At 38.6% G+C, this 27,834-nt stretch overlaps 1 protein-coding gene across 5 annotated transcripts in view; it reads left to right on the plus strand.

Moving 5' to 3' along the window:
- LOC144070920 (receptor-type tyrosine-protein phosphatase zeta-like) overlaps positions 1 to 27,834 on the plus strand; it is a 65,776-nt gene that overhangs the window by 11,793 nt on the left and 26,149 nt on the right. For all 5 annotated transcript variants that reach the window (XM_077595469.1, XM_077595470.1, XM_077595472.1 and 2 more), the window contains exons 2-12: positions 8,250 to 8,312; positions 10,468 to 10,647; positions 16,302 to 16,453; positions 16,520 to 16,615; positions 18,640 to 18,709; positions 18,787 to 18,944; positions 20,515 to 20,665; positions 21,735 to 21,919; positions 23,628 to 23,754; positions 26,086 to 26,126; positions 26,283 to 27,726. In XM_077595469.1, the coding sequence (XP_077451595.1) occupies positions 8,250 to 8,312; positions 10,468 to 10,647; positions 16,302 to 16,453; positions 16,520 to 16,615; positions 18,640 to 18,709; positions 18,787 to 18,944; positions 20,515 to 20,665; positions 21,735 to 21,919; positions 23,628 to 23,754; positions 26,086 to 26,126; positions 26,283 to 27,726 (2,667 nt within the window). The remainder of the gene's footprint in view (positions 1 to 8,249; positions 8,313 to 10,467; positions 10,648 to 16,301; positions 16,454 to 16,519; positions 16,616 to 18,639; positions 18,710 to 18,786; positions 18,945 to 20,514; positions 20,666 to 21,734; positions 21,920 to 23,627; positions 23,755 to 26,085; positions 26,127 to 26,282; positions 27,727 to 27,834) is intronic.

A 27,834-nucleotide genomic window follows, 5' to 3' on the forward strand; every position in this document is an offset into this window, starting at 1 on the left:
TTAAAATCTGGTTCTAATTTATCTGAAACTCAGTTTAACCATGCGAAATGTAATTTGAACCTCGCTTGCCCTCCTCTTTTTTGTGCCATGTATAAAAAATTATTTGCTGACGGTTTTTTTTTTAAATTTCTTGGAATGGGCACTTGGCCCTGCACATACTGGGTTGACTGTGTTTCAGAATATTATACCACACAAATTATTTTTTATCGCAAGTAAATATTTTCCCCCCAAGAAAGTACATGGAAAAGCGTTTTATACTGCATAATGATATAGAGCTACGACTGACTGGCGACCAGTTTGGGAGGAGCTGGGATAGGCTCCAGCACCCTGAAACTTTGACAAGAACAAGCGGTGTTGAACATGAATGAATAAGTAATGATCTATAGCTTGGGAGAAGTTATCTTAGATCATCGTTCAAATTTTACCTCTATCAGTGGGCTCACTTGGTGAGGGAACACAAGCGTGTCAAGGTTAGATAAAGGACAAAGTGGCAGATCCATAATTTGCTCCGCCAGTGTTCATTTGAATTAGGTCGTGCCTTTAAATAGTCGTGATTCCCCAAGGCACCCTAACTTAATGATGGCGTGTTAATGAGTGGGACTGCTGCAGCCAGAAACAAGTAACGAAAAAGAAAAGCTGCAAGTTGAACAATTGAACAGCGGAGTAAAAAATAGATAAATAAAAACAATGAATTGAAAATTGTAACTAATACAATAAAAACAATTCTCAGGATTTTTCTCCTCAATTTTATTTGTTACAGGGTTGTGTGTGATGGACAGTAATTGTTAATTGTTAATTGACACCCATTTTCAGTGTTTGATGGTGGCCTGGTGGGGAAGTGGTTTGCTCATTGACTTCATAGTTCTGAGATCAAGGGCTCAATCCCAGGTCCGGACCTTCCTGTGTGGAGTTTGCATGTTCTCCCCGGGCTTGTGTGGGTTTTCCCCGGGCACTGCGGTTTCCTCCCGCACCCCAAAAACATGCAGCATAGGCTTAATGAACACTCTACAAGGCCCCTACGTACGTATAAGTGTGAGCGTGGATGGTTGTCCATCTCTTTGTGGCCTGCGATTGGTTGGCTACCAATTCAGGGTGTCCCCCACCTGGGATAGCCTCCAGCACCCCCTGCAAACCCTGTGAGGATAAGCGATATGGAAAATGAATGAATGAACGAAGTCTTTCAAACCTATTTCTTTTTTGACAGTGTACACAAGATGTTTTCAGTGCAGCTTGTCATGGTTTTTCCTCGTTGAAATGTAAACATCTCACTTGTTAACATTGTGAGTGTTCCGGTAAGGGACAGCGGCCATGTCAGCAGGTAGAAATGCTACCCTTATTTGTTTGGGTCTCGTTCACATGGAGCAACCGCTCAAGTCCTCAAGTTCTTCTTGACAACATAAACACTCGGGTCACACGATAAACTATCCAGATAGCTTGAAATTGAAGCCATCCGCTGTTAAAATGCTAACATATGCACAGTAAAACAAGATTGTGATGCTTCAAGTGCGCTTCAGCTTGAGGTCACACAGAGTTGGCCGAACATTTTCTGGTAAATATTGCAGGATGCAGAGTTCCACCATTCACTGTAAATTGTCCAGGTGATGGAAATTTGAAGTAAAAATGAATAGATTTTTGGATTGGGCGAAAGTAAAAACTATTGTTAATAGCCATGACAATTTGAATGAATTAGAAAATGAAGTGGAAAAAAATGCTTACCCTCTCCGCAGCCGCGACTGTCAATCATACGACCGACACTTGGTTGATCAAATTATGGTTTGCATGTTTCCTCTGCTAACTCATTCGTGCAAGTATGAACAATCTGAACCAAAATCCAATTCTGAAGGAGAACACAGCATGTTTTTGAGTGTTTCGCTCAGTCTGCAACGGCATGGTAAAGTATTTTATATTTTTGAAAATTAGTCTAGTATACCATAGCACTCAAGATAGAAAATCTTTAATTCACTGCAATTTAATACAGTGACTTGTGGTTACCTTTTTTGTTTAGTTGGGTGATATTTAAATTAATGTTCTTAAATAAACATTGAAACACAGCAACTATATGCTGAGAAAATGTAAACATTCGAACACTTTAAATGACTGAATTTGACTTCAACCGGACATGCATACAGTAGCTACTGTATATTTGTTCAATGAAGATGACTGACTTCCACAAACTTTACCAAGAGTGTGTTGATCCCTCTTGTTCTTTTTTCCTGTTGAAAAAAGAAATTCCTGGTGAAATCTACCTCAGGGCCTCCTTTTAGGGTGGCTGCAGTACTGGGCTTGTTCATGTCCATTTATAGTGAAGAAACGAGGGTGTTTGATCGATGTGTGGCAGCTTTACGGCGGCGCTGGATTTTTACACTCTTGGAGTAGACTTTTGAATGCCTAGCAGCCACGCGATGAGTCGCTTTGATTTGCCGTCGGAGGTCTCGCTCTGTGTATAAAAGCAGCAGCGGTGAATCACGGGCAAGCGCATGTTTGCATGGTGGACCGGTTTTGGCTCCGGGAGATGTTGCAAACTGATCTAGTCAGAATTGTTTACAGGTGAAGTATTGATCTGCTAAAGCAGGAACCTATTATATGCCAGCAGTGTTTGTATGTTAGCATGTACTGATGTGTGTTCATGTCAGACGTGGGAGTAAGGACCAAGGACTCAATGTCAAGTTGCAAGTGAGTCTTGAGTTACTGTGGCAGAGACGTTTTTTTTGTAGACTTTATGCGCTAAAATCTGGCCCATGGATGAGTCACAATTTCCCCAATAGTCTTTTGAACCCTCGTCAAGAAAACAGACAAAAATGTTGTTGTTGGTTCTGAAATTCCAATCTTCAAGATATAATTTCATCCTGCTGTAGTGACTTCCTTTTTGTTTAATCGTTTAATCATTGGTTTATTATGCAATATGGTAGCTACACATATTTTTGGAAGCAAAAGTCATTTCATGTGATCGTTTGTGATTGATGTAAATTACACATTTATTCAGTTCATTAGGTAAGTTTTAATATTCCTTTTATTCTGGTCAGTAGCTACTTCTTGTTATTCTATGAAACCTTTATCTTTACATGATTCCAAGATGTTATATCAAGCAGCATTTCTCCAGACAGACTAAAAGAACAATTTGTATAATCAGTGATGGAAATGATCATTTCTATTGCTACTTTTGTCGAGCTACATTTTTCCTGCCTCTGTTCCCTTTTGTATAACTGTCAAATTTTTGTCAACAAAGATGATTCATTTCTGCCCTAAGGAAATGGCATGACATGATGAAACATGTCAAGCTCCATGTTAAGTATTTCATGCTAGAGACCAAGCCACTGACTGAGTATTTTCCTCTCGGTTCTTCCATGTGATCAAAATGGCCACATTCAATGATTTGTGGTTTTACATGACATTAGTGGTGGCAATATGTGTGGGGGTTAAGTCGAGTAAATCCACTTTCTTTTGACCAGAACCAATGGTGTTTGGGGGGGATTTGAAGGGGTTTGGTGGGTACACACACTGGTTGGAACAAGAGTGAATGAGTCCGATGGATTCCACCGAGTCTGGCCCGGTGACCATGACTGTGTGAGTGCAGCCGGCCCGCCGAGGTCCCGTAGCCCCCCATTCCCCCTGCCGTCGCTCGCTGAATAAGAGGATTATCCCAGTCCCCAGAGCACATCCCCTTAGACACCCCAGCCATCCTAATGTTGTCAGCTTGGCGAGGGGTCTTGAAAGCCAAACCACAACATGAATAGTCTTGTATCATTATGAGACCATGATACTATAAACAAATGACCTCATTTAAGTATATTTCAAGATACAATAAAAGGTTTGGCCCATGTATTTGCTCTAAACTTGTTTATTTTTTTTTTTTTGTAAAATGTATTAGTACTTTGTTGTGACTCATCGTCCTGAACTATAGTTTTAAAAAATCCAAACTTTTTATTGCCACTCCTATCTGAAGTTTCTCTAAACTTAAACATGAAATAAATAATTTTGTATTAGTATTGAATTTGATTACTTGTAACGTAAAATGGGAAGTGCCAATACTGGACTCATGAATAACAAACATGGAGTAGTGTTAGCATCACAATGATCACATGAAGACATATTGCACATTATTACAGTTTGACAAGTTGTGCATTATTTGAACTCAAAGTTGCTAATGCACATACACCAAAAGGAGCAGCACAATCTGCATTGAATTTAGTATTTAAAAAAATCAAACATTAATTCATATCTTTCTCTTTTTTTTAAATATGTTATTGTGGTTACAATAGTGAAGAATAGTACCACTTCATTAAAATGTATGGCATTTTTTGTCATTTCAAATTATTTCCATCAGGCAAATTGTGCTTTTGAGTGTTTTGATTTATGAGCATGATCATAATACAAATTTACTGACTAACTAATAGCACTCAGTGTATTGTACTGACACCTCCAGAGCAAGCACTTTCAGTTTCCATGTAACAAGGTCCATAATATCCTTCTAGTAAGTGTATTAAGCGATTTATTTAGGTTTGTTTGTATATAATAGCAATATAGGTGTTCTAATTTACTTTAAACACAATACAAAAGGGTAAGAAAAAATAGTAGTGACTACAGTCTCAGTCAATCATATGCCAAGCCTCAATACATCCTGTTAAATAAACACTTGCATTTTATTAAAAAATGTAATTACACAGTCAAAAATACAAAGATTGATTTAATGCCTTAAAAGTTAACAGATGAGACTGAATTTGAAACTCGCACATGGAACGTATTCCGACCTCTACTCTACTAAATGGAGACTAAACGTGGGAGAAGAACAGCTGTAACATTTTGTCCCTCAAAGATGGAGAGGAAGCAGACAGCTTGATACTACAACTCAAAGTTTCCCCTGGACAGCAACTCACAATCATAATCAAATAAAAGAGTCAGTGTTTTGTCAGTGTGGCGCTGGCCTACATTGTTTACCATGTTAATCTAAATAGAGGAGTGCAAACCTGAGAGTTCTCATCTTTTATAGGGCCATTTGCTCATTCAAGAGACCACTTAGTGCACATGTGTCAAAGAGGCGGCCAGGGGGCCAAATCTGGCCCGCCGCATCATTTTGTAAATCATGAGTGCCGACTTTCTGTTTTAGGATCAAATTAAAATGAAGAGTATAGATGTATATTAAATTTCCTGATTTTTTCCCCCTTTTAAATCAATAATTGTAATTTTTTAATCCATTTTTTCTGTGTTTTTAGTTCAAAAATCATTTTGTAAAATCTAAAAATATATTAAAAAGCTAAAATAAACATTGTTTTAGATCTATAAAAACTGAATATTCAGGGTTTTTAATCCAGTTCTTTTAATCCATTTATAAAAAAAATCTAAATATTATATCTAAAATGATCCGGCCCGCATGAAATTGAGTTGACGTTAACGCAGCCCGAAAAAACAACCCGTCTGACACCCTTGACTCAGTGCTAAATGATTCTAGTAAGGAAATGATAAGTCTCCAATCTGAAACTTCACATTTTGAATCAGCAACATGTTTTTGTGGTAAATTTAGATAATTTAATATAACCTTCACTAAATTTCAAGTGGACCAGATTCAAGTCAAGACAATCTAATACAAACATGGTGGTTATGTTGGGTCTTCATGATGGTTTTGATGGTATTATCTGCTACAGCAGGGCAACTGTGATGTTACATTTGACTAATCGTGGCATGGTACCTGAGAATATGAATGAATAACTATGACAAATATCATTATGTGTCATTCAGTTAATCCCCTCACTTTTGATGCAAAGGTGACATCATTTCAAATTTGTTTTGGTTAGCATACTTTATGACCTTGAAGTCATTTGTCATTCTGTGGATTTGTGAACCTTAAAAGAAATTGTGTTGTGGTTTGGTTTGCACAGAAACAACTATTTGCTGTCTTAGCAGGGTTGGAAAACAGCATTTACATTGTCAAATTGATTCGCCTCTTTGGTGCGAAATTCTTTTATTGAACTGAAGATGAAATTGGCTGTATATTGTGAGGAAGGAAAAATGTACTACAAAAATGACAGTATGTTTTCCTATTATATAATAGATGCTATCACTGTCAGGAAAAAGACAACTTCAAAATATTAGATTTTACATATTCCCGACAACTTTTGAATAAAACCATGGTGAACAAACAATCGCTAACTTGTCGCCTTGCATTCACATTACACAAGTTGTACTCGCTTGTTGCCATGCAAACAATCGGCGAGTAATGAATGGTGGCATGAATGACGCCAACAAAGCGTGGTGGCTTCCTGTCGCCATTATTGTTTCTTTTATTGCTTTTTTTCTGTGGGGTCTTAATCCTTCTCGCTGTATGCTCACCCAATGCATCATGGGAAAGCGCCCAGTGGCGCGTTATGACCTCAACTTGGTTTCATTTGGTGCTTGATCACTTTGTTTTGAAAGGAAAATTCTGGCTTTGCATGTTTGATGAATTAAATGACAGACATTTTTGTTTATTTTATTTATTTTCTGAACCGCTTATCCTTACAAGGGTCAGAACTTTGAGGCAAGCAGGCATAACCACTTGATCTCTAATTTTAATCCTGTGAAATAATACTATCTTTGACCAAAAGTACTGTACCTGTATCACAGAACCTTCTTCCTGAGCTCAACGATGGCTAGACATTCACAAGGTGTTGTCCAGATAAACATAACACTCAGGCACCTGGAAATTGCACCCAAGGAAGAAAAGAGTCCACTTGCTGATTTCACAATAATATTATTCCCCTAAAGAAGCATTGTTTTTCGCATTGGTTTTAAACTATTGCCACACCAAGACCTGCTGCAATATTCCGACAGACTTTAATCGATAAGAACAGTAAGAAAATGTATTGTTCTTTTAAACAATATGATAAGAATTTTTGAAATCTGATCCTTTAATTAAGAAACAGATGTTCTTAAAAAAACTAACCAGATTTTTGATACTGGGTTCTAGGCTCAGTTCCGTACAATTGACCAGGTAGATGACATTAGCGTTAGATTCTGTTTTATTGGACCATTTTGTAGCTTATATTTTGTTTGATGTAGTGTAGCAACAATTTTTATCGACTAGAGGAGGGTTTACAAGAGTGCTCCTCATCGTTCTAAGCCAAGGTTGTCAGACTTGGGTTGGTTCGCGGGCTGCTTTAACGTCAACTTGATTTCACGTGGGCCGGACCATTTTAGATATAATATTTAGATTTTTTTTAATGAATGGATTAAAAGAACTGGATTAAAAGCCCCAAATTTTCAGTTTTGTCATAGATCTAAAACAATGTTTATTTTATTTTTTTATATATATTTTTAGATTTTACAAAATGATTTTTGAACTAAAAACACAGAAAAAATGGATTAAAAAATTACAATTATTGATTTAAAAGGGGAAAAATCAGGAAATTCAATATACATCTATACTCTTCATTTTAATTTGATCCTAAAACAGAAAGTTGGCACTCATGATTTACTTTCCTGGGCCACACAAAATTATGCGGCGGGCCAGATTTGGCCCCCGGGCCGCCACTTCGACACGTGTTCTAAGCGATGGATGGATGGCAAGCTGCACGTACAACACCTAGTCACCTCTTCCTTTATGAATCCATATGTACAGTAGGTCACTAAGAGGGCAGTATCTGTGTGCAGACTGTCAAAGATGTAATCCTGGATTACAGCACTATCATCCCAAAGATGGGCGCAGCAGGAGGCATCATCTCCTAATTTCCTGCAGACTCAAACTGGGGGCAGCTTAACAGGATTGATTTAAAAATGTTTATGTCCGTGCATCAATGTTGTCCTTGGAGTTCCTTCCCATTAATAGAGTCAAAGAAAACAACCAAGTATTTTTTTTTACTAATGTCACACCATTACACTAATTGACAGGTATGCCTTGCTGGATTGGTGATGAATGTTGCTTATACTTCTTCTGAAAATGGTTATTTGCTTCATCAAGTGAGAGGACAGCATTGCAATATTTTTTTTTGTGTGGATTGTAATCCCCCTGCCAACATGGAGGTTTTATTCTAAATACTACCAATAAGACCAAACAAGCAATTTTGTTCTAGACCAAATAAACACTTTTACTATTAGTATTTATTTATTTATTAGTTTTTAATGTAGTATTCTATGCTATTGTTTCTAATTTTTATACCATTTTTTTCTTGGTTTTCACACTTTCTGTCAGTCATACGATTTTCAATGTAATGTGATGTGATTTAAATGTCATTTTAAGATGCCCTCTAAGGTTATGTTTTCCATATTTTATCTTCCAGTTGGAAGTTACACTTACAGGAATCAGCGCAAGTTCACTGAGGACATCGACTGGTCATATGCCGGTAAGTCAGTCAATGGAAAAACAATAATACCACTCACTTTGACCCAGAAAATACAGTATTCTTTGAATAAATATACACCAAATGTACAAATTACCAACAAGCCAGCATAGACTTTCTTCTTTCCTACGGAAAAAAACTTTGATTCTACCCTTTTCCATTCTTTACAAATCCGTGATAGAACATTTCTAGGTTTTGTCAAATTGCAACTGTTGGTCCACCTAATCAAGGTGTGAAGAGTATGTTAAACTACCTTAAAGAATTAAGGAGCATAATTGTTGTAAAACCTGCCTAGAGTTTTTAAGTAGGGTGTTTTTGTTCGGTGTTGGCTTTTGGGGCTTTAGTTTGCATTTGTAGTCTTGGCTTTATGCCATGTGTGGCCTGTCCTTGTGATTATTCATTGAGTTCACCTGTTGTTTCCCCGCCCCTGGCTTCACTCCTGGTCACGCCCTCTCGTGTCATCCAAGTGTGTGTCTCGTCAACCCATATTTGTCTACTTAAACCCTGTGAATTTGTTTGCTCTTGTTAGATTGTCTGCTGTTCTTGTCTGTTTCTACACTAGCCCTGTTCTTTTCCTTAAAAATTATGTTAGTGAAATTACTCTGCACCCTATGTAAAACCTTAACATTTTTTTTGTGTAATGTGTTAATATGAAGGGAGTTAATTCCAGACAATTTAGTCTTTAGGTCAACATGTGTAACCAATTCTAACTCTAGGGATTAATGAACTGTGTCAATCCTTCTACTTCACGTCATTTCAAGTCAAGGCAGGTCCCTGATCTTTAAAGTTCCAGTTTCTCGTGAGTCCTGCCATTTCTTCAACTGTTTGACCCCAGCTTAGAATTTACGACCATATTGTCACTTTTGTCAGCTTTATGTGACGCCTGTTAAACCTATCCACGTATTTCTGGTCTATGTGAGGGGCAACTGTAATGAATTTTACTCTATTAGCCTTGGTTTTGGTCCTTTAAAATGATCCTTGAGCATTTTCCACAAATTTCTCCTTGCTAAAAGAAAAAGCAAATTATGATGATATTATTCAGAACTTTTTATTGAGGATGTTTTCATCTCCCATTGTTGAATTGTTTTATTTGTCCTGACAAGCTCGGAAACTATTCTTTTCAAGTATACTAGATTCAAACTTAAAGGAGCCTCATAAGAAATGGGATTCATTTATTCATTAGATAACCCTCATATACCAATAGATGTTAAAGAAACATTTTTGCAAATACCTCTAGCACCTTGTATATGATAAAGCCCAAAACTGACCTATTTTAAGATTCAAATGTGAACCTATAAAAGTTATTGCTTTGATTCTGTGTGTATGACAGATGTCCCACCCACCTCCAATAAACCAGTTATGAGATCAATTCTGTGCCTGCATCTAGGTTGGCAGAACTCAGTAATCTGTAGGCATCTTAAACTGAGGCTGTTACATTTTTTTTTTTACAAACTACTATCAATTTCAAATGAATCATGGCAAAATCAGAATGTGAAGATGGTTTGCGACTAATGTATCATTGCACTCTTGACAATATTTATACATATGTATTTACATACTATGTACATATAGCAGCTTCATTTCACGGTAATGTGTTGCCTTAAAGTTGTTCTGTAAATAGACTTCCTGTGAAAGCAGACATGTTGTCCATTTGTCCATGGTGGATACTCCTGCGTGCATGATGCTAGTTTGCTTGAACTGGATCTGGTCCAAGTCGCTAATGACTGGGTTTATTCCATTGACTTGCTACACAACATCCGCCCTGACACAGATTCTACTCTGACCTGGTTGAGTTGATTCTGCTCCTTTATTCTTTAGACACATTTTATTTAAACAAACCACATAGAACACCAGACAATACAACATGAATAACAGCTTTAACAGTTAAAAAAACATTAAAAAATCAAATTACCAGGACATCTTTCAATGAATATAGTAATGAGATGTAATCAGGTGTCAAACCATTTGATAAAAAATCCTTTGTGATCTAAAATTGAAAAAGTTACAAGTGAAAAGTTTTTAGTTTATATTTTGTGAGAAAAAAAAATCATATTGCTTTTTCAGTGGGAGAGCTATAACTTATTTTGTTAATTTTTTTTTGCTTTATATATTGATATCAATGATTTATTGCTGACCGCCTCTATGATGTGCCCTCCAGGAACATTAAACCAAAACAACTGGGCCAAGAAGTTTCCGTCGTGCAGCAATGCTAAGCAGTCCCCCATTAATGTGGAAGAGAGCCTTGCCCAGGTCAAGCTAGAATACCAGAAGCTGCGCTTGGATGGCTGGGATAACTTGACAGGCCAACGCACCGCCATCAAGAATGATGGCAAAACTGGTAAGCACTTATTATTTGGCAATTGAGATGATGACTATGATGTTAAGTGTCAGATTGATTGATCAGTATCTTCGGATTTTTAAATACTTGTACTTTCAGGGTGCTCAATTCATTTGTCTGATCTTTGACTGTACTTGCTACTTTTTTTGCTGTGTACTAAAAAAATAATGCATCTAGCTTGATCTATGTTTTTTTTCAGATATATACCTTAAGTTTAGGGCTGATATTTTTGTGGACAGTGAGACTTCAATATAGACGTGATAATACATTTTGAGCAATATGACGTATGGTCAGTGATGGTGTAGTGGTTCATTCGCCTGACTTTGGTGCTAGGGTTAAGGGGTCAATTCCCAGTCAGTAGAAGTGTGATTGTGATTGTATGTGTGAATGGTTGTCTTGTATGTGTAGTCTACAACTGACTGGTGACCAGTTTAGGGTGTCGTCTGGCTTTTGCCCCAAGTCAGCTGGGATAGGCTCCAGCACCCCACAAGCCTAACATGACATGGCCAAGCGGTGTTGAGAATGAATGCATGTCCACCTCCCAATTTTGAGATCAAAGGTTCAATCCTGGGCCTTCCTATGTGGATTTTGCATGTTCATTTTTTGCCCGAGTGGGTTTTCTCCAGGTACTACGGTTTTCCCAAATCCCAAAACATGCATGGTAGACTGGTTGAACACTTTGAATTGTCTTTAAGTATGAGTGTGTGTATGAATGTTTGGTTTCCTTTAACCTTGTGACTGGCCGGAATCTATTTTAGGGTGTACCCCACCACTGTCCATCGCTATTTGAGATTATTTGAGACTTCATCCCCTCCATGACCCTCATGGGGATAAGCGGTACAGATAATGAAGACTTGAATCAATGTATTCATATCTATCCATTTTAATCCCCAGCCACTCAGTCTTTTTGAAATGCTCAGGAATTGTCGACCAAACCTGGGATTTTTTTCTTTCTCTTGTGTTTTGAAATTGGAAAAAAAATTCTGATGCTGATCTCGATTCACTGTGATGCAGAAGACAGAACCTAATAGGAATCAATTTAAATTTCAGCAAAGGTTAGCGTTTACTTTACTGCTCGGTCCTCACCATTTAAAAAACAATCACTATTGACCTTAGTTAAAACAAAAATCTTTCCTGGTGAGAGTTGCCCAGTGCAGTAATTTGATGTTGGCAGTAAAAATTAGTATGACAGAAATTGTCCTTCTTTTATATCTCACATTTCTCTTCAACAGTACTTCTTTTGTAAACTTGTTGGGGATCCAGTTACGTGTCTGTTGACCGACTGACTTTTGTGCTTCATTTCTCTTTAAGTGGTGAGAAACACGATAATGCCGATTGTTCAGCAAGTCTACTGTAGATACGACCCGCCCTATTTCGTCTTTAGTGATGATCACATGTGGATCGTGATGGTGGACAGTACTTTTTGGCGCTTGTTCACACTTTCACTCGAGTCCCAATATGTCATTAAAAAGGGTTTGCCTCTTTTGATAGCAGACTAACATAGTTGTCAACATGACTCAATTAGTTTAAAGTTGAGTCAATATTTGCTGTTAGCACAATAACTAGCAACCACGCTGTGGTCAAACAACAAGATAAATTGCCTCCTAAAGAGAGCAGCTTGAAATGATCATTGTGAAGGCTTTAGCCCAGGGGTCTCGAACTCAATTTACCTGGGGGCCGCTAGAGGCCGAGTCTGGGTGAGACTGGGCCGCATCAGGATTTCCACAAGAAAAGCACTGATAAAACTTTCCAACGTTATCAAATATCTTTATTTTTTAACAAAAAATAATGAATTAAATAAATTAACTTAAAGATGAATAAAAAATAAATCAATCAGTAATATAAAACCAAATAATACTAATGAGCATACAGTAGATATACACTGGCTGGCTAAGTAGAGAAAATGAATTATTTTTATTCCGTTTCAAATGTCTGTATTAACAGCTCTTTAACCTTTAACTTTCTGAACTTGAATGGAACATTGAACATGAAATATTCTGAACACGGCTTCTTTTGCCTACTCCTTGCTGCTAGAGACCTGGCAGCGCTTCTTCTCACATAGTCACATTTGGCTTGAGGGAGGAAGCAGTGGAGACCCTCAGTAGAGCTTGAAGATGCTCATCAGTAAGTCTGGACCTGTACTTGGACTTATTGAAGTTCAAGGTGGAGAAGAGCTTCTCACACAAGTATGTGCTCCCAAAAAGGCACATGGTCCGCTTGAACCTTCGGGAAAGTTCAGGGAAGCTGGGGGTCAACTCTCTCAAAAATTGCCCAAGCTTGTCTGCTTCTCCACTCACCTCCCTGAACTTGGCTTTGAGTGCAGAGTTGCACTGCAGGTCAATGAGCTCCATTTGAAGCTCAGGAGGGGCATCTTGCACATCAAAGGAGAAGGGGTCCGCAAAAATTTGAAATGTGGCTTTGTGTGTCTTGAAGTCTGCAAATCTGTGATCAAATTCCTCCTGTAGCTTCGAAATGGCCTCAACATACTTCTCACCACTGAATGGTGTGCCTGCATCCACGAGAGCCTTGCATGCTGGGAAATGGCAAAGGTTTGTCTGAGAGAGCTGGGCTTTCCATAACACAAGTTTAGTGCAGAATGCTCTCACGTTGTCATAGGCAGCACTGACAAGTTGCCCCTGGCCTTGTAGCTTCTTGTTCAGTACATTAAGCTCATGTGTGATATCAACAAGAAAAGCCAAGTCCATGAGCCATTTGGGATCACTTAGCACAGGATCAATCAACTCACAAACGGCGTAGCTAGCTTTGACTGCTGCATTACTGTCTTTGGTAGCCTTCTTGAAGAGATCCTGTTGCCTCAGAAGACGTGTTTTAAGACTGGCAACCTGGTTGGCTCTCTCATCTCCCTGGTATTTTTCGTACTCCTCAGCATGTCTCATAGAACAATTACGTTTCAAATTGTATTCCTTGTGCACCGCAACTTTTTCAGTGTAAATGAGACACGTCGGGGTGCCCCTGTGTTCAACAAAGAAATATTGCACTCCCCACTTTTCTTGAAACTGTCTGTGCTCATCACCGACCTTTCTCTTCACGGCAGGCTTTGAAAGAGACATCTCTGGGGCTCTGTAATGTTTTTCCACTTGGAATGAGTCTCGGGTTGATCTTTCACATTCAGTCGCGCGGGTTTGTGGCGCATGCGCACTTTCGCTCTCCGTTTCAATCGCGGAGATGGCTACAGACACTGACACAGGCTGGATCACGGATCATAGCGCCTCATTCAGTTCTATGCTGAGAGTAGCGGAGGAGTGTGCGCGCCGAGCGGAGTGATCGGCCTCACGGCTTCTCCTCCGCCCAGCTGATTGGAGGAATGAATGAGTGAGTGAGCGAGGCACTGGACAGCCCGGCCGATGTCCCGCCCTCCAGAGCCGTATACCTCACCGTGATTGATTCATTCAGCTCCGAACCAAAGTTCCCTCTAATTTTTTGTTGGTCTGAGCAGAAAGACAACCTCCCTGAGCGCACTGAGTACCAGTGTGAGCGACATCATCGGTACTCGGATGATTCGCCTAAAGACGTTTCGCCGACGGACGTTTGACAGACGGGCAGGTCGCCGAATGGACGTTCCACCGAACGTTCATTCGGCCGAACGGAGGTTTCGCCGAAACGGGATTCGAACGCTCGCCCCGCCGGATCGTGTGTGTACAAGTTTTTCAACCTCGGCCCGCGGGCCATATACGGCCCGTTAGGATTTTTAATCCGGCCCGCCGCCGGTGTTGTCCAAATTATAGTAAAAATCAATGTTCGTCTACCATCAATGGCAGTCCGGGAATAAGCACTCTTGGGCAGGCAGATGTAGCAGAACCGAGCCGTAAAATGACAGCAATCGGGTCAAATCCATCCTAAAACAGCATTTAATGATTAAATACAAATACTGGATGATATCGCGATGGAGGCAAAAAAACGTCTATAGACGTCCATTCGCCAAACGGCTCAAAATGCTCTCAAATTCGGTCAAATCCAGCTGAAAACAGCGTTTAATGATTAAATACAAATACTAGTATTTGTATTTAATCATTAAACTAACAAATACTAGTACGACCTGTCCGTCTGTCAAACGTCCGTCGGCGAAACGTCTTTAGGCGAATCATCCGGTCACGACATCATCATTGCTCGCTATCGGCACACCAGTATCACACCTGCCACAAGCAGGTGCATGTCAATGTTCCCTCTAATTTTTCATGTAAAACATGCTGTAAAACAAGAAAAACATGAGTGGACAGAGCTACTGCCACTGGCTGCCACTTAAACGGCGCCATCATGGGGAAAGGGGTAAAAAAAAAAAAAAAGTAAAAAAAAAAAAAAAAAAAAAAAAAAAAATCGATCTTTCATATTAAGACGGGGGCCGCAATTTATCGTCCCGCGGGCCGCAGTTGGCCCGCGGGCCGCAAGTTTGAGACCCCTGCTTTAGCCTCACCTGGGCTTGGTTATCTGCTTGCCTATTTTACATGCTTTCATTGCAGTGACATTAAACTTTAAAAGAGGGCTGCAATCATTCGGAAAGGTGCATAAATTCCCAAACTGACATCTGTTATGAATGAAACAGTGGAACAGAGTATGTTTTTTAAAGGTGACCTTGAGATGTTCAATAAAGATTGGCATTATATTGTGGTTCACAATTAAGTTGATGTAGAACTTATAGCTGAAAAATAAGGAGGCCATGTTTGAGCACAATTTAGTTCCACAGTGCCTCACAAACTAGATGAGGTCCATATTTTTCACACATTTCGAGCCTTATTTCTTATTTTAAGCATTAGACAGGGCACAGGCCGCCAGAAAGAGATAAAAAAGAAAAAAGAAAACTAGGACTCACTGTTAACTTGCTTCACTTAAGAGATGAGCAGCAGCAGTTTGAACTTGAACTTTTTACCTTTAGAGGAAGGACAGGCTGGTCCAATGTTATTGCTCGGGAATGAGAGGTTGTCTGTCAGAAATGTCATTCCTAAATTCTGATTCCGCAACCTGGTACAATGTAACATGTCTATTTCTAATAATTTGAGGTGATCACATACCTGTCAACCTCGGCCGATTGCTCCCCTTATTAATGATTGCAATTGCCCTTATTAAGCGATAAAAAATTGTACAAATGCAACGCGGCACATATTTACTCACATAGGGTGGTCTTAAAAGTCTAAAATTTTCTCCAAAGTGGACTGGGTGACCAATCAGTATGCACTAAATTCAAGATTCTGTAGATGTTGCTGTATGACACTGACATCTTGACTCTCTGGGTACATTGCTTGTTGACGCACTATATTTATATAGTGAAAAGGCGCACATGTGAAAGGGGAATGCGCGTGCCCGTATCTTGCTTAAAGCATTACAATATTAGCAGTCAACGATGACGTTTTTGTCTGCTACCAGTGACCGAGACGATTCAGATTAGAGCCGAAATGGGTAAAAGGAGATAGATTTTACAAAAAAGTACTTAAAAAAAAGCCTGTTCAAAAGTTGTGATATGGCGTACACAATTTGAAATGATCAAAAACCGTATGAAATAAGGGGGAAAATGTATAAGTGGCAGGTATGTAATCATACAGTTATCGCAGACATACCCTCCCGAAGGAAACTTTAATGAGGGCACATGAGTTTGACACCTTTGGTTTATGTACTGTAAATGTCAAATATGTTCTGTTCAGTGGCATTGGATGTGGACGGTGACTTCTACGTCAGTGGCGGCGGTCTTGGTTCAAAGTTCAAGGTGGGGCGCATCACCTTCCACTGGGGCCGCTGCAACGCGTCTTCTGAGGGTTCCGAACACAGCCTGGACGGCGTCAAATATCCCCTGGAGGTGAGATGAGGGAACTGTTGGGACTGCGGAACACTGATGATTTGCTTTTGTTTTGTTTTCTCTCAGATGCAGATTTATTGCTATGAGCCACGCCGCTTCGACTCTTTCCACCAAACTGTCAAAGCTGGGGGACGAATCACAGCTCTGGCAGTGCTTTTTGAGGTGTGTCTTTTAGGGTGTCTCTGGGTGTATATGGGCAAATGTTTGAATTGTTGTGTACGGGTGTGTGGGTGTGTGAGATCACTTTTCTGGCCTAATGTGTTCAACACAATGGTCACCATTGACATGCAAATGAGCATCTGCGCACACTCGGCCAAAGAATGAGTTCACGGGAGAAGTCGCTTGTGTGAGAACGTGTAAACTTTGAGCTCAGCGGATCGTCAGGTTACTTGCTGGACTTAACACAACAGTGAAACAAGATGCCGAAGGGCCAACGTCCATTGTTAGTACAAAGAGAGCTAACGAGCTCCATTTACACAAAGTAGTAAGAAAGCCGTAACATGTTCTCGTGACGGATTGACCCTGGCGGTCATATGAACATGTCAGGCACTTTAGCTCCACCATTGAACCAAAATTGGAACTACAGCATTAGGCCAGTGTGTGTAAGTTTTACGATTGACTTCAACACTTTGTGAAGAGAACAATTATACTGTTTAAGCCCACCGAAAAAAACTGAAAATAATGTATACAACAAGGTAATGTATACCTTTATAAGTCGCATTAATGAGGAAAAAAAGAAAATGAGGTTTTACACCACAATTCACATCATTTAAATAGAATTTAGGAAATACTTTCATTATTATGAAAAAAATATTGTCATACAATTTCCATATGTACATAATTTTATTTAATTTTTTGTGTGATCTCAATGCTTCCAACCATTGAATTGAATGTTTTTATTGTCATTATAAAAGTATGAGATTTAAAGCCTCACCACGAAGTGCACAATAACAACAACAAACAACCAACCAGACAGACAAATAAATAAACAATAAATAATAACAATAACTAATAAACAAATAATCGATATATGAGTAATAAATGATAAATAAATAAGTAGTCAACATAATAAGTAGATACTATGGTGTTGACCATACTGTATTTGGAGAGCAACATTGTTTTTCTTTTCAGTATTAATAGTTCATTGAAATTCTTGTACTGTGTTAATTGGTATACTGCATCGGAAAAAGAGAAAAAATACAAGACCTTGTTTTGTCAACCAATTTCAGACCAAAATCCCCTGATGACTAAAAATGCTGTATCTAAGCCTCTAACCCTCCCAACCATTGAAAAGGTGACTTTTTTTTCTTTTTAGAAGGAGACTCGTTAAGACTTGCTCTTATTAACCGGTGTTGGATTTTTCTTTTTTGGCGTTGTATTTATGTTATAGCTTGTGCACTCCGTGTGAGTTGAGGCAGGTTGAAGTGAGTCACAAACAGCTGGCGTCAATGAACGTCTGCTTTTGTTGGAGTTCAAAGGTTCCGTCGCTTTTTGTTCAGCGAGTCGGCGTGGCTCGGGGCTGCGTTGGCATGCTGCAACCGTCAGAGGCCATGTAGGAACACTAGAATACAACAACAAGTAGCAGCCAACACACAGAAAAAATATTTTTTAAAACTCACTTCATTGTTCACATTGATTTATTTTTTAGAGAGGCCCTTTGCAGACATTGCAGCTGGCAAGAACAATTTTGACCCAAATGGAGTGAACAGTGTTGTATTTACAAGATATTTAAATGGTCATTCCCTTTTTAAAAAATAATTCTTAATAAAAAAATTAAAAAAAACTTCAAAAACATGCATTATTCTGCAAAGCCCAAGCAATGTAATTGAAAAAAAACACAGAGGGAAGATATATTTTGGAGATGTGTGTGTTATAACTTGATGGTATAGCTAGAACCAAGGCAAAAACTCTTTATAAAAAAAATGTACCAAAATAAAACCGTAATTCTCCTCATTAAAACCCCTAAACCACTCAGAACAAAACATTTATGATCCAATCCATGATTACATTTTTAGGCAAATCCACACATCCACGTATGAATGAAAAGAAAACACGATGAACCAAAACAGTAACAAGATATAGGATCAAAGTAGGACCAACTGACTTCAAGTGACCTACAATGTCCATAGAAAATTGTATGAATGATTTCTTATTTGCATTGATCAACATTTTTATTGTGTTGACAGGCAAGCTTGGGGGAGGACAACTCAAACTTTACCACCATCATTGACGCAATCAACAGTGTCAGCAGATACGGTAGCTCGAGACACATTCTCTAGAAGTTGACCAAAAACATTTTTATCATTACCATTACTCTTGATGTTGTTGTTTAGGTAAGAGCGCCCAGGTTGCGCCCTTCTCGCCACGAGCGCTTCTGCCTCACTCCACAGAGAAGTACTTCATCTACAATGGTTCGCTGACCACGCCACCCTGCATCGAGACTGTGGAGTGGATCATTTTCAAGAACAGTGTCTACATCTCGCCTGACCAGGTGAGAGTTAATATGCTAAGATGACTAGCTGTGAGAGAAGATCCAGATACTAAAGCCTACAATAAATGAGCTACGATTGCAAAGGTGTCAAAGTGTTCACATGTTTTACTCATAGATAATTAGGTTAGGCTGTTTTGGATTGGATTGGATTGGATAACTTTATTCATCCCGTATTCGGTAAATTTCATTGTGCCAGTAGCAAGAAAAGGCATGGTTATAAGTTACACAGTACAACAAAGCAAAGCACAAAGTACAAGGCAAATCAATGTAAATGGGATCATTAAAAATCACCAAATCAGCAAAAACACAAAACGAGCAAGAGTGGACGGAGCTACCGCCACCGGCTTCCACTTGAACGGCGCCATTTTGGTTGCGGTAGCAAAAACGGATACAGACTCAAAAGATGTAAAGTTGGACAAAAACTGGAACCACACAGGAAGTCTTCCACATGGTAATCAAGACACGTGTAGGACATTGGTCCTTCCAACATAGTTTTTAACATGTTGAAGAAAAGGAGAAGCTTTGTGGCTGTCAGCCACCATTATGGCTTAAATAAATCTATACTAGTCGGGTACGTTAAGAGGAATGAAGAAAATGCATTTGTAAATAAGAGTGACACCCAAATTTAACTCCAATATCTTCTATAGATATTATAGGATTAGTTTTTATGAGCTAAATATTGAATTGAATGCTGTTATTGTTATTATACAAGTATAATAAGATGTAAAGCTTCACCATGAAGTGCACAAATAACAACATACAACAAACAAACTAATAAATAATTAATAAATATTAACAATGAATAAATCTATAAATACGTGATAAATAAATAAGTACAGTCAACAGAAGTAGGGAAGTGCACAAAAAACAACAGCACACAAACAAATGAGCCAACAAATGAGCAATAAATAATAAATAATCCATAAATAAGTATACATAAGAGTGTAAGAAATGATTCTAAGAATATGGTAGAGGGAAGAGAAGTGTGGGAGCAGATGATCAAAGCTTCAATGTAAATTAAGCCATATCTCACTCAAAATGTAAAATTAGCTTCACTTGGGAAATTTAATTTTGTTATTTCAATGTTTTACTGGACTGATAAGAAAGTAGAATGAGTTTGTTTTTACAATCTCGCAATCACAAAAATATAATCATGTGGCAAGTATGGTAGTAGCACGATGACATCATGTATGAGACCATGTTTTTGATAAAATAATAATAATAATACAACAATTAATATAATTACATTGAGCTGAAATTTAAGAACATAACTTTTCTAAACTTATTGCACGTGGCGTGGAGTATCTTTTATTTTTCTTCAATAGCTCCACAGGCAGCATGTCTTGGCTGGTCGGCATTCCAGCTCAGGGTGGACTGGAAAGCTTTAAACAATTAACTTTGAGTGATATATTTCCCAACCACAACTTTACATCTTGGGAGGGGCAAATAAATTACAGCCTTACATTAAATTTCAGCTGTTTTGACTCGGCATACGGCATGGGAAAAACAAACAAAATCACTGTAACTAGTTTGTTGTGTGTTATGTTTGTGTTGTGTGGTCATTGTCTAGCTGGAAGTGTTCTGTGAGGTGATGACCATGCAGCAGGCAGGTTACGTGATGCTGATGGACTACCTACAGAACAACTATCGAGAACAGCAGCACAATTTCATGGGTCAGGTCTTCTCCTCCTACACCGGCACTGAGGAGCTCCTCACACCAGGTATACTTTGTCCCTCTCCCACCAAAACTCCTCCCAAGCAGAACATTTATTAACCAAATATAAATTCATAGTATGACAATACAACCTCTGCAAAACAAGGGGAATTAATACATGTAGTAGAAACCGAAATGGGACCTATTTAACCAAAATAGAGTAATGATAATCCAAACTGATTATCTCTGAATAAAAACAACTATAAAAAGAAACTAAAAAAACTAATTCTAGTAGAACCATAACTAAAAGCAAACATTCTATGATACAAATAGAACATAAACTAACCTAGAATAACCCCTGAAATCTACAATGAAAACTTCATGTCCCAAATATGACCTGCTCTGATCCAAAATAGAACCTCTAGAGCCAAATAGAACCTACATAGCATAACAGAACATAGCTGACCTAATTTAATCATCTATGAACCCAAATAGAACTTCGAATGAACCCAAACAGACCAATGGAGTCCCACAAACAATGAAAAGTAAGCGGAAGTTGCCAATTCCACCCGTGAAAATGTATTACAACATTAACTCAATATTTCATAATTAACTACATTGATCCAAATGACACACAAACACACACAATCAATGTAATTAGTGATACCAGCAGCTGAGTATGTCAATGCCAGTTGTGGAAAATAATAAATAGAATGCTTTGTTGCTGTTTAGATTTTTCATAATTTTACTGGAGTTTTTCCTTTCCTTATGACTCTTTACTTTTAATTCCAACATTCAAAGGTGGATATTTATGCTTCATACATATATATTATGTATTTGTTAATGTTGTCAGTGATTACTCAAGTGTTGTAGCTGAATCAATACATGTACCGTAGCTTTTATAGACTTCTCTTTTGCACTAAAACTGTATTCTGGCCAACCTTTGTCAGTACTCCTAACCTTACTAAATTCAGTTCAAAATGCCTAATGATAGTCAGTCCTGTATCACTCTTCCCTCTGCTGGTGGTAGCATAAGAGTGCCATCATTCTTACAGAGTGGATCATTGTATTTACAGTACTCAAATGGTAGTACTACTTAAATCAACAAATGTGATTGAGGATTATGGATGTCTCAGTGTGCAGCTCAGAGCCAGAGAACATGGAGGCGACGGCCTACAACCTGAGCAGCCTTCTGGTGACTTGGGAGAGGCCACGGGCTGTCTACGACTCCGCCATCGAGAAGTACTTGGTCAGCTACAAGATGGCTGACGCAGAGGATGCAGCACCCTTAAAGTACATGACAGACGGGGATCAGGATGTGGTAAGGTCCAGTTGGTGATACGAAGCAGCAAGAAGTTTGCAATTTTGGGTTGATGTTGACTATATTGAGTATGGATGTTCGAGACTGACGTTTTGACTTCCGATCAAATCCGATTTTTCTCAAAATATGTTTTGCCCATGCCGAACCGATCCCCAGATTTTTTTGATCGGGGTCGCGGGATTTGCTGGAGCCTATCACAACCAACTATGGGTGCCAGGCGGAATATACAGTGGTACCTCGACATACGAGTGGCCCGACATACGAGCAATTCGAGATACGAGTAAAATTTTGGGCAAATATTTATCTTGAGATACGAGACAAATTTTGATATACGAGCAGACAGCGGACACGAGATGCTGCTCATAAGAACATCATGGACACTCTCTCTCCCCACAACTCCCTCGTGTAATGTATCTGGTCGCAACTCTTTGTAATGTCTCTGCGAGCATTGGGCGGAAGCGTCACATTTTTTCAGTGTTTTTTTTCCCGTTAGTCAGTGCAAATGGCGTATATACTACTTCTCGTTGGCAAGTGGTCGTGCGTTATCCTATTGTGAGGACATTTGTGTGCATCATTTTGGGAATATTTTGAAGGGAATACAAATTCAAACAACCCTGGATATTGACTGAAAGTCAGTGTGGAGGCGGGGCAAAAAGAGCCAACCCGGGAGAAGAAAGGTATCAAAATGTCAAACAAAATTAGAATTAAGTTTAGTGTTAGGTTCGATTAAACTTATTTTTGAGTGTGTCTGCATCGTAATCCAAGTTTATTTAAATTTCTTTGTTATTTTACCAGCGCGTTGCCGTGCAATCCCCCCCCTCTGTCCGTCTCTCTCTCTCTCCCCCCTTTGAAATCCGTATAATTTTAGCAACACATTTTAGTAATATTAAACCACTAGTTATTTGTTACTTTGTTAATAGATGGCGAATTAGAACAAATAAAACATTGTTTCCAATCCAATATCCCGTTTTTGATGTTTTTTCAGGGCTGGCACGAATTAATTTGTTTTTAGTTCATTTCAATGGGAAACGTTCGTTTCAGTTACAAGAAAATAGACATACGAGCTCAGTCCCGGAACGAATTAAGCTCGTATCTCGAGGTACCACTGTATCCTGAATTGGTAGCCAGCCAATAACAGAGCACTCCTACCGAGGGGCCATTTAAAGTCTTCAACAAGCCTACCATTCATGTTTTTGGAAAGTGGGAGGAAACCAGAGTACCCACAGAAAACCCACACAACCCTGGGGAGAACCTGCAAACTTCAAGCAGGAAAGTCCAGAAATGGGATCGAACAACCGCTGCCGCAAAATATAATGTAACCAGTAGATAATTACTTTATTTGTATTAAAGTCAAGAAATGCTTTGTTTACGATATTACACGATGATCTGTTACTGTCATTATTTTCTTTAGTGATGGAGCCCTACTCATTGGTTCTGCTTAGTGGTTTAATTTACAACAGCCGTAAAGCATGATAGTGCTGAAAGGGACTACTGGATTGGATCCGATCTAGTGACCAAATCCAATACTTAACTATACTGCAAAAATAGTCATAGCGAGCACTGATACCGATACTGAGTATCTGATCGGGACATTACTTATGCAGTATATTGAGTTGTAAATTATAGTATCTTTGTGGAGCATGGTAGCAAAGTTGAACAATTGTTATCTGTGAAATTGATTGAGTGTAAATTTTTCGCTTCTCTCCAGGGTGCCATCCTTAATGACCTGGTGGCTAACTACAGCTACATGATCCAGGTGGTAGCAGTGTGTTCCAATGGGCTTTACGGACGCATCAGCAACGAACTGAAATTCACCATGCCCATCGAAGACCCCGGTAAGAACAAGCTTGGTGTAGTAGTGCTGGCAACATGAGACACAAACTTACATGATTAACTAAATGAACAATTAAGAGAGGAAGAGACTGCCAACATGAAACTCTTACATTAATTTGATATCTAACACAGTGATATTTTTACTTGAGTTGAATTTGTTCTTTGTGAACAAGCTTGTAATTGCAAACAACAAACAAACATATTTTGTACTAAAATGAAATTTTGTTATTAAAATTTCATTAATCTATTTCAAACCTCTGAAAATTCCATAATATGGGCTTAATATATAAATATATATACATATACATATATATATGTATATATATATGTATATATGTATGTATATATATATATATATGTATAAATATGTATGTATATATATGTATGTATATATATATATATATATATATATATATATATATATATATATATATATATATATATATATATATATATATATATATATATATATATATATATATATATATATATATATATATATATATATATATATACAGACAACATGGTGAGATATCACTGCTACTGCACACATAAGTCAAGAGAGCACTGTTCTTCCTGATGTGTTTTAATGCTCCTCAAAAGTCATCATACTATATGTTTGATGCTCCTTGTTACACGTGATTGTTTATATATCTTTTCATTCCTCTGCCCTCCTTTCATTTCCTTTTCTGAACTTGTCTTCTTTTGTCTTTACAACTAATTTTTGTTCTTCATCCACTTCACTCAAATTAGGACACCTACTGTTGTTGCCATTGTTTTTCTTGTGTTTCTCTAAACCACTGTCGGCATTTAGCTCATTGTGTAGTAAACAAATAGTACTTTGTATTTATTCTATGTTGAATTAAAACAATGACAGAAACACTATAAGGTACCTTATGGGAAGATGATTTCACATTCCAGATCAGTAGCTTGCAACATATTACACACAAACCATTAAATCTAATATGTACCCATACATTGCCATTTTGCTTTACTCATCACTTGGTCAACCTTTATTTCACAGAATATGTTAGCAAGGTAAGAAAAGTTGTCTTTAATCAAAAAAATATGTCTGAACAAAAATGAAATGAAAAATGTCTGAAATCCCAAAGTATTAAATTACCGATACTAAATCTTTAGTCAGTAAACATTTATATCAAAATGGGGGACCATATTATACACAATTCTAAAAGAAAATCAGCTTTCCAGTGGTGTTTTTTGGATACTGAAAAAATGAAAATGGAATCTATTTTCTAAACCATCAATCCATTTTGGAGAAATCTTCCAATTATACATAATTACAATTTAATTACAAAAAACAGTTCAGGCAGGTGTGAATTAAATAGTATATACTAAAGGGCATTTAAAGTAACAAACCAAAATCAGTATAAGAACGAAGAGAGACTGTGACATTAACCAAAACATGACTAACACATAACAAAACAGAAAATGTAATATTCCCAAAATTTCTCCAAAATGAGCAAAAACTAGGGAACAGGAAAGGCAATAGGAAGCTAATTTTAGGGTCCCAGTTGAATGAGGCAGACCACGGGAGAAATAAAAATAAATTGAAAATGCATGAGCTCTGCTACCAAGAGTAAATCTAGAGGTGCAAATCTTGCATTGCGTGCTGATTAAATTCGACTCCACCATTGGTTTTAACACACAAAAGGTTTTTTTTTTTACATTTTATTTTGCACCTCCAAATTCACTCTTTTCTCCATTGATCAATTTGTAAAACCTCACCTCATGCCTGACAAAGCAGTTTCATCCGCCACACGCAACAGGTAAGCACTAAGCTCCGCCCCCTTTGCCTACTGTGTGCTTCCGCCGCATTTGCAGAGCACTCCTTTTTTGCGTTTGTTACACATACCTCCATAGTGTAAGGCGGTCAGAGTAAAAACAAGTGACTAGCCCATCAATGAGGATGAAACAGAAAACGATTTACTGCAAATGCACTCTTATCTTTCTCCCATGTTTGGGAAATCCTGGCATGATAATGTTCTTTTTAGCATGGTAATGGCTGAACTTTCCTTTCCCACTGTCCTGCAGTTCATGAATTATTTTTAAGATGAGCTATTTTCAGAAAACTGGGTCCATTTAAAAAAAATCTCTATAGGTTTGTCAATCATTCAGGTCATCATGGTAATCTGCAGAAGTTGGCCACTTGACTTTTTCTCTTTTCACTTTTAATCCAAAATCTCTTACCTCTATATCTACTTATCTTTCCCATCTCATCTGTCTTTAGTAGAAAAAAATTCAAGTAACCTTTAAGTTGGATAGTATGAATTCGAGCAACACTAATTCAGTTCCAATGTGTGCTCTTGTTCCAGGAAATAGCCTGAACCCATATTCAAATGAATTTGACTACGAGGTAAGAAATATTCCGTACCCTTTGTGCAAATAAACCAATAGCAACAATATAAGAACAGACCAATAAGGGGAAGCACACACATATAATTTGAAACATACTAATGTAAGCAAATGTTTACTTTTCGACGATGTAATGTGATTTTTTTATTCTTTCTAGGAAGAGAACTACTCACCAGATCCATCTTTGAATGAATCCATGCAAACAGAAGATTATGAACGGACTCGGATTCCGACGGAGTCACCTTTGACCTCGACCTTAGAAACACATCACCATCCACCACAACATGGGGTCCGAGCCGCCAAGACCGAGTCGACTACCATTGCTACTACTTCTTCACCGATTACTCCTTCCAGTCAGCTACCAGAAGTCACCACCAGGTTTTCCTCTACAACAGCTTTGTACAAAAACCAAAGAGATTATGTTGGTGGCATCGCTCCAAAGTCCTTCAGTGAAGCAGGGCTGAATATGACAACACCGACAGTAAGCAGTTCTTTGCTGAATAATGGTGAACATGTACCCCAAAGTGGCATCACCACACCGTCAATCATGAACAAGACCATGACCAGGCCAATGACCTCAACCATGCAAAAGACTATGATCAAGGCCATGAACAGAAGTACAGCGATGACAGCAAACACAACTGAAAAGAAGAGTATGACCATACCAATGGATCACACCATGACCAAGCCAATGTCCAATATGAATGTTACGACTCCATTGATCCCAAACACAAATGCAAACAAGACTGAGACTTTGAATAACACAACTGCAATGCTCACAAACGTGACTGTGGCAATTACACAAAAGACCACGACTATGATTCCAACAATGGATAAATCTATGAGCGTGACCAGGGCAAGAACCGTGACCATGAATACTGCAACTGCAGTGACCCCAAACACAAACACAACCACAAACAAGACCAGGACCACTCCTTTGAACGATCCAAAAAATATAAACAAGACCATAAACAAGACCATTCCACTGAACAAAACCACAGCCTGGCCAACGACCAAGACCATGAACAAGACGACCACTAATACGACAATGGTTCCGATTACAAACGAAACTGTGAATAAGACCACTACAATGACTAGTTCAACAAACAGAACCTTAATCGTGAATAAATTCACGAACATGATCTCGCCAAACAACAAAACCATGACAAGACCAACAATCAATCCTAGAACCAAGACCAAATCAGTGAATAAAACATCGGCTGTGAGTACAAAAGTGACTGCAACCACGACTTTGACCACACCAACAAAAAAAACAAAGACTATTATCATCTTATCAAATGCAACCTTCAAAAACAGTACAGCCACAACCAAGAATCTTACAACAAATCTGACGCATCATAGCGACCAAATCATCAAGCCATCTTCTGTGCCCTCAAGCCCACATAAACCTAATTCCACAACCACAACTGAGGATACAAGCAGATTCCGTTATGATTATGGGGGATCGGTCCCGGGTGAACCCTCCCAGGAATCTCTTCCAAGAGGGCCTACAACTCCCAGCATCCCTCATTTTTCAGCCACAAAGACTTCGGTGTGGCAAGGTGGGGTTCTCTTGCAGACCACATCTCCGCTCTCAAAGGGTGAGCACCTCTCTGTCCTCCCAAATGTTTCCCCCCGCTCTTCCCTTCTGCTTGATGTTATGGACCCTGACCCTTTCCCCGTCCCCTCCACGTGCTTGCATGAGCTGC

The sequence above is a fragment of the Stigmatopora argus genome, chromosome 3 (genome assembly GCF_051989625.1).
Source record: "Stigmatopora argus isolate UIUO_Sarg chromosome 3, RoL_Sarg_1.0, whole genome shotgun sequence".
NCBI lineage: Eukaryota > Metazoa > Chordata > Actinopteri > Syngnathiformes > Syngnathidae > Stigmatopora > Stigmatopora argus.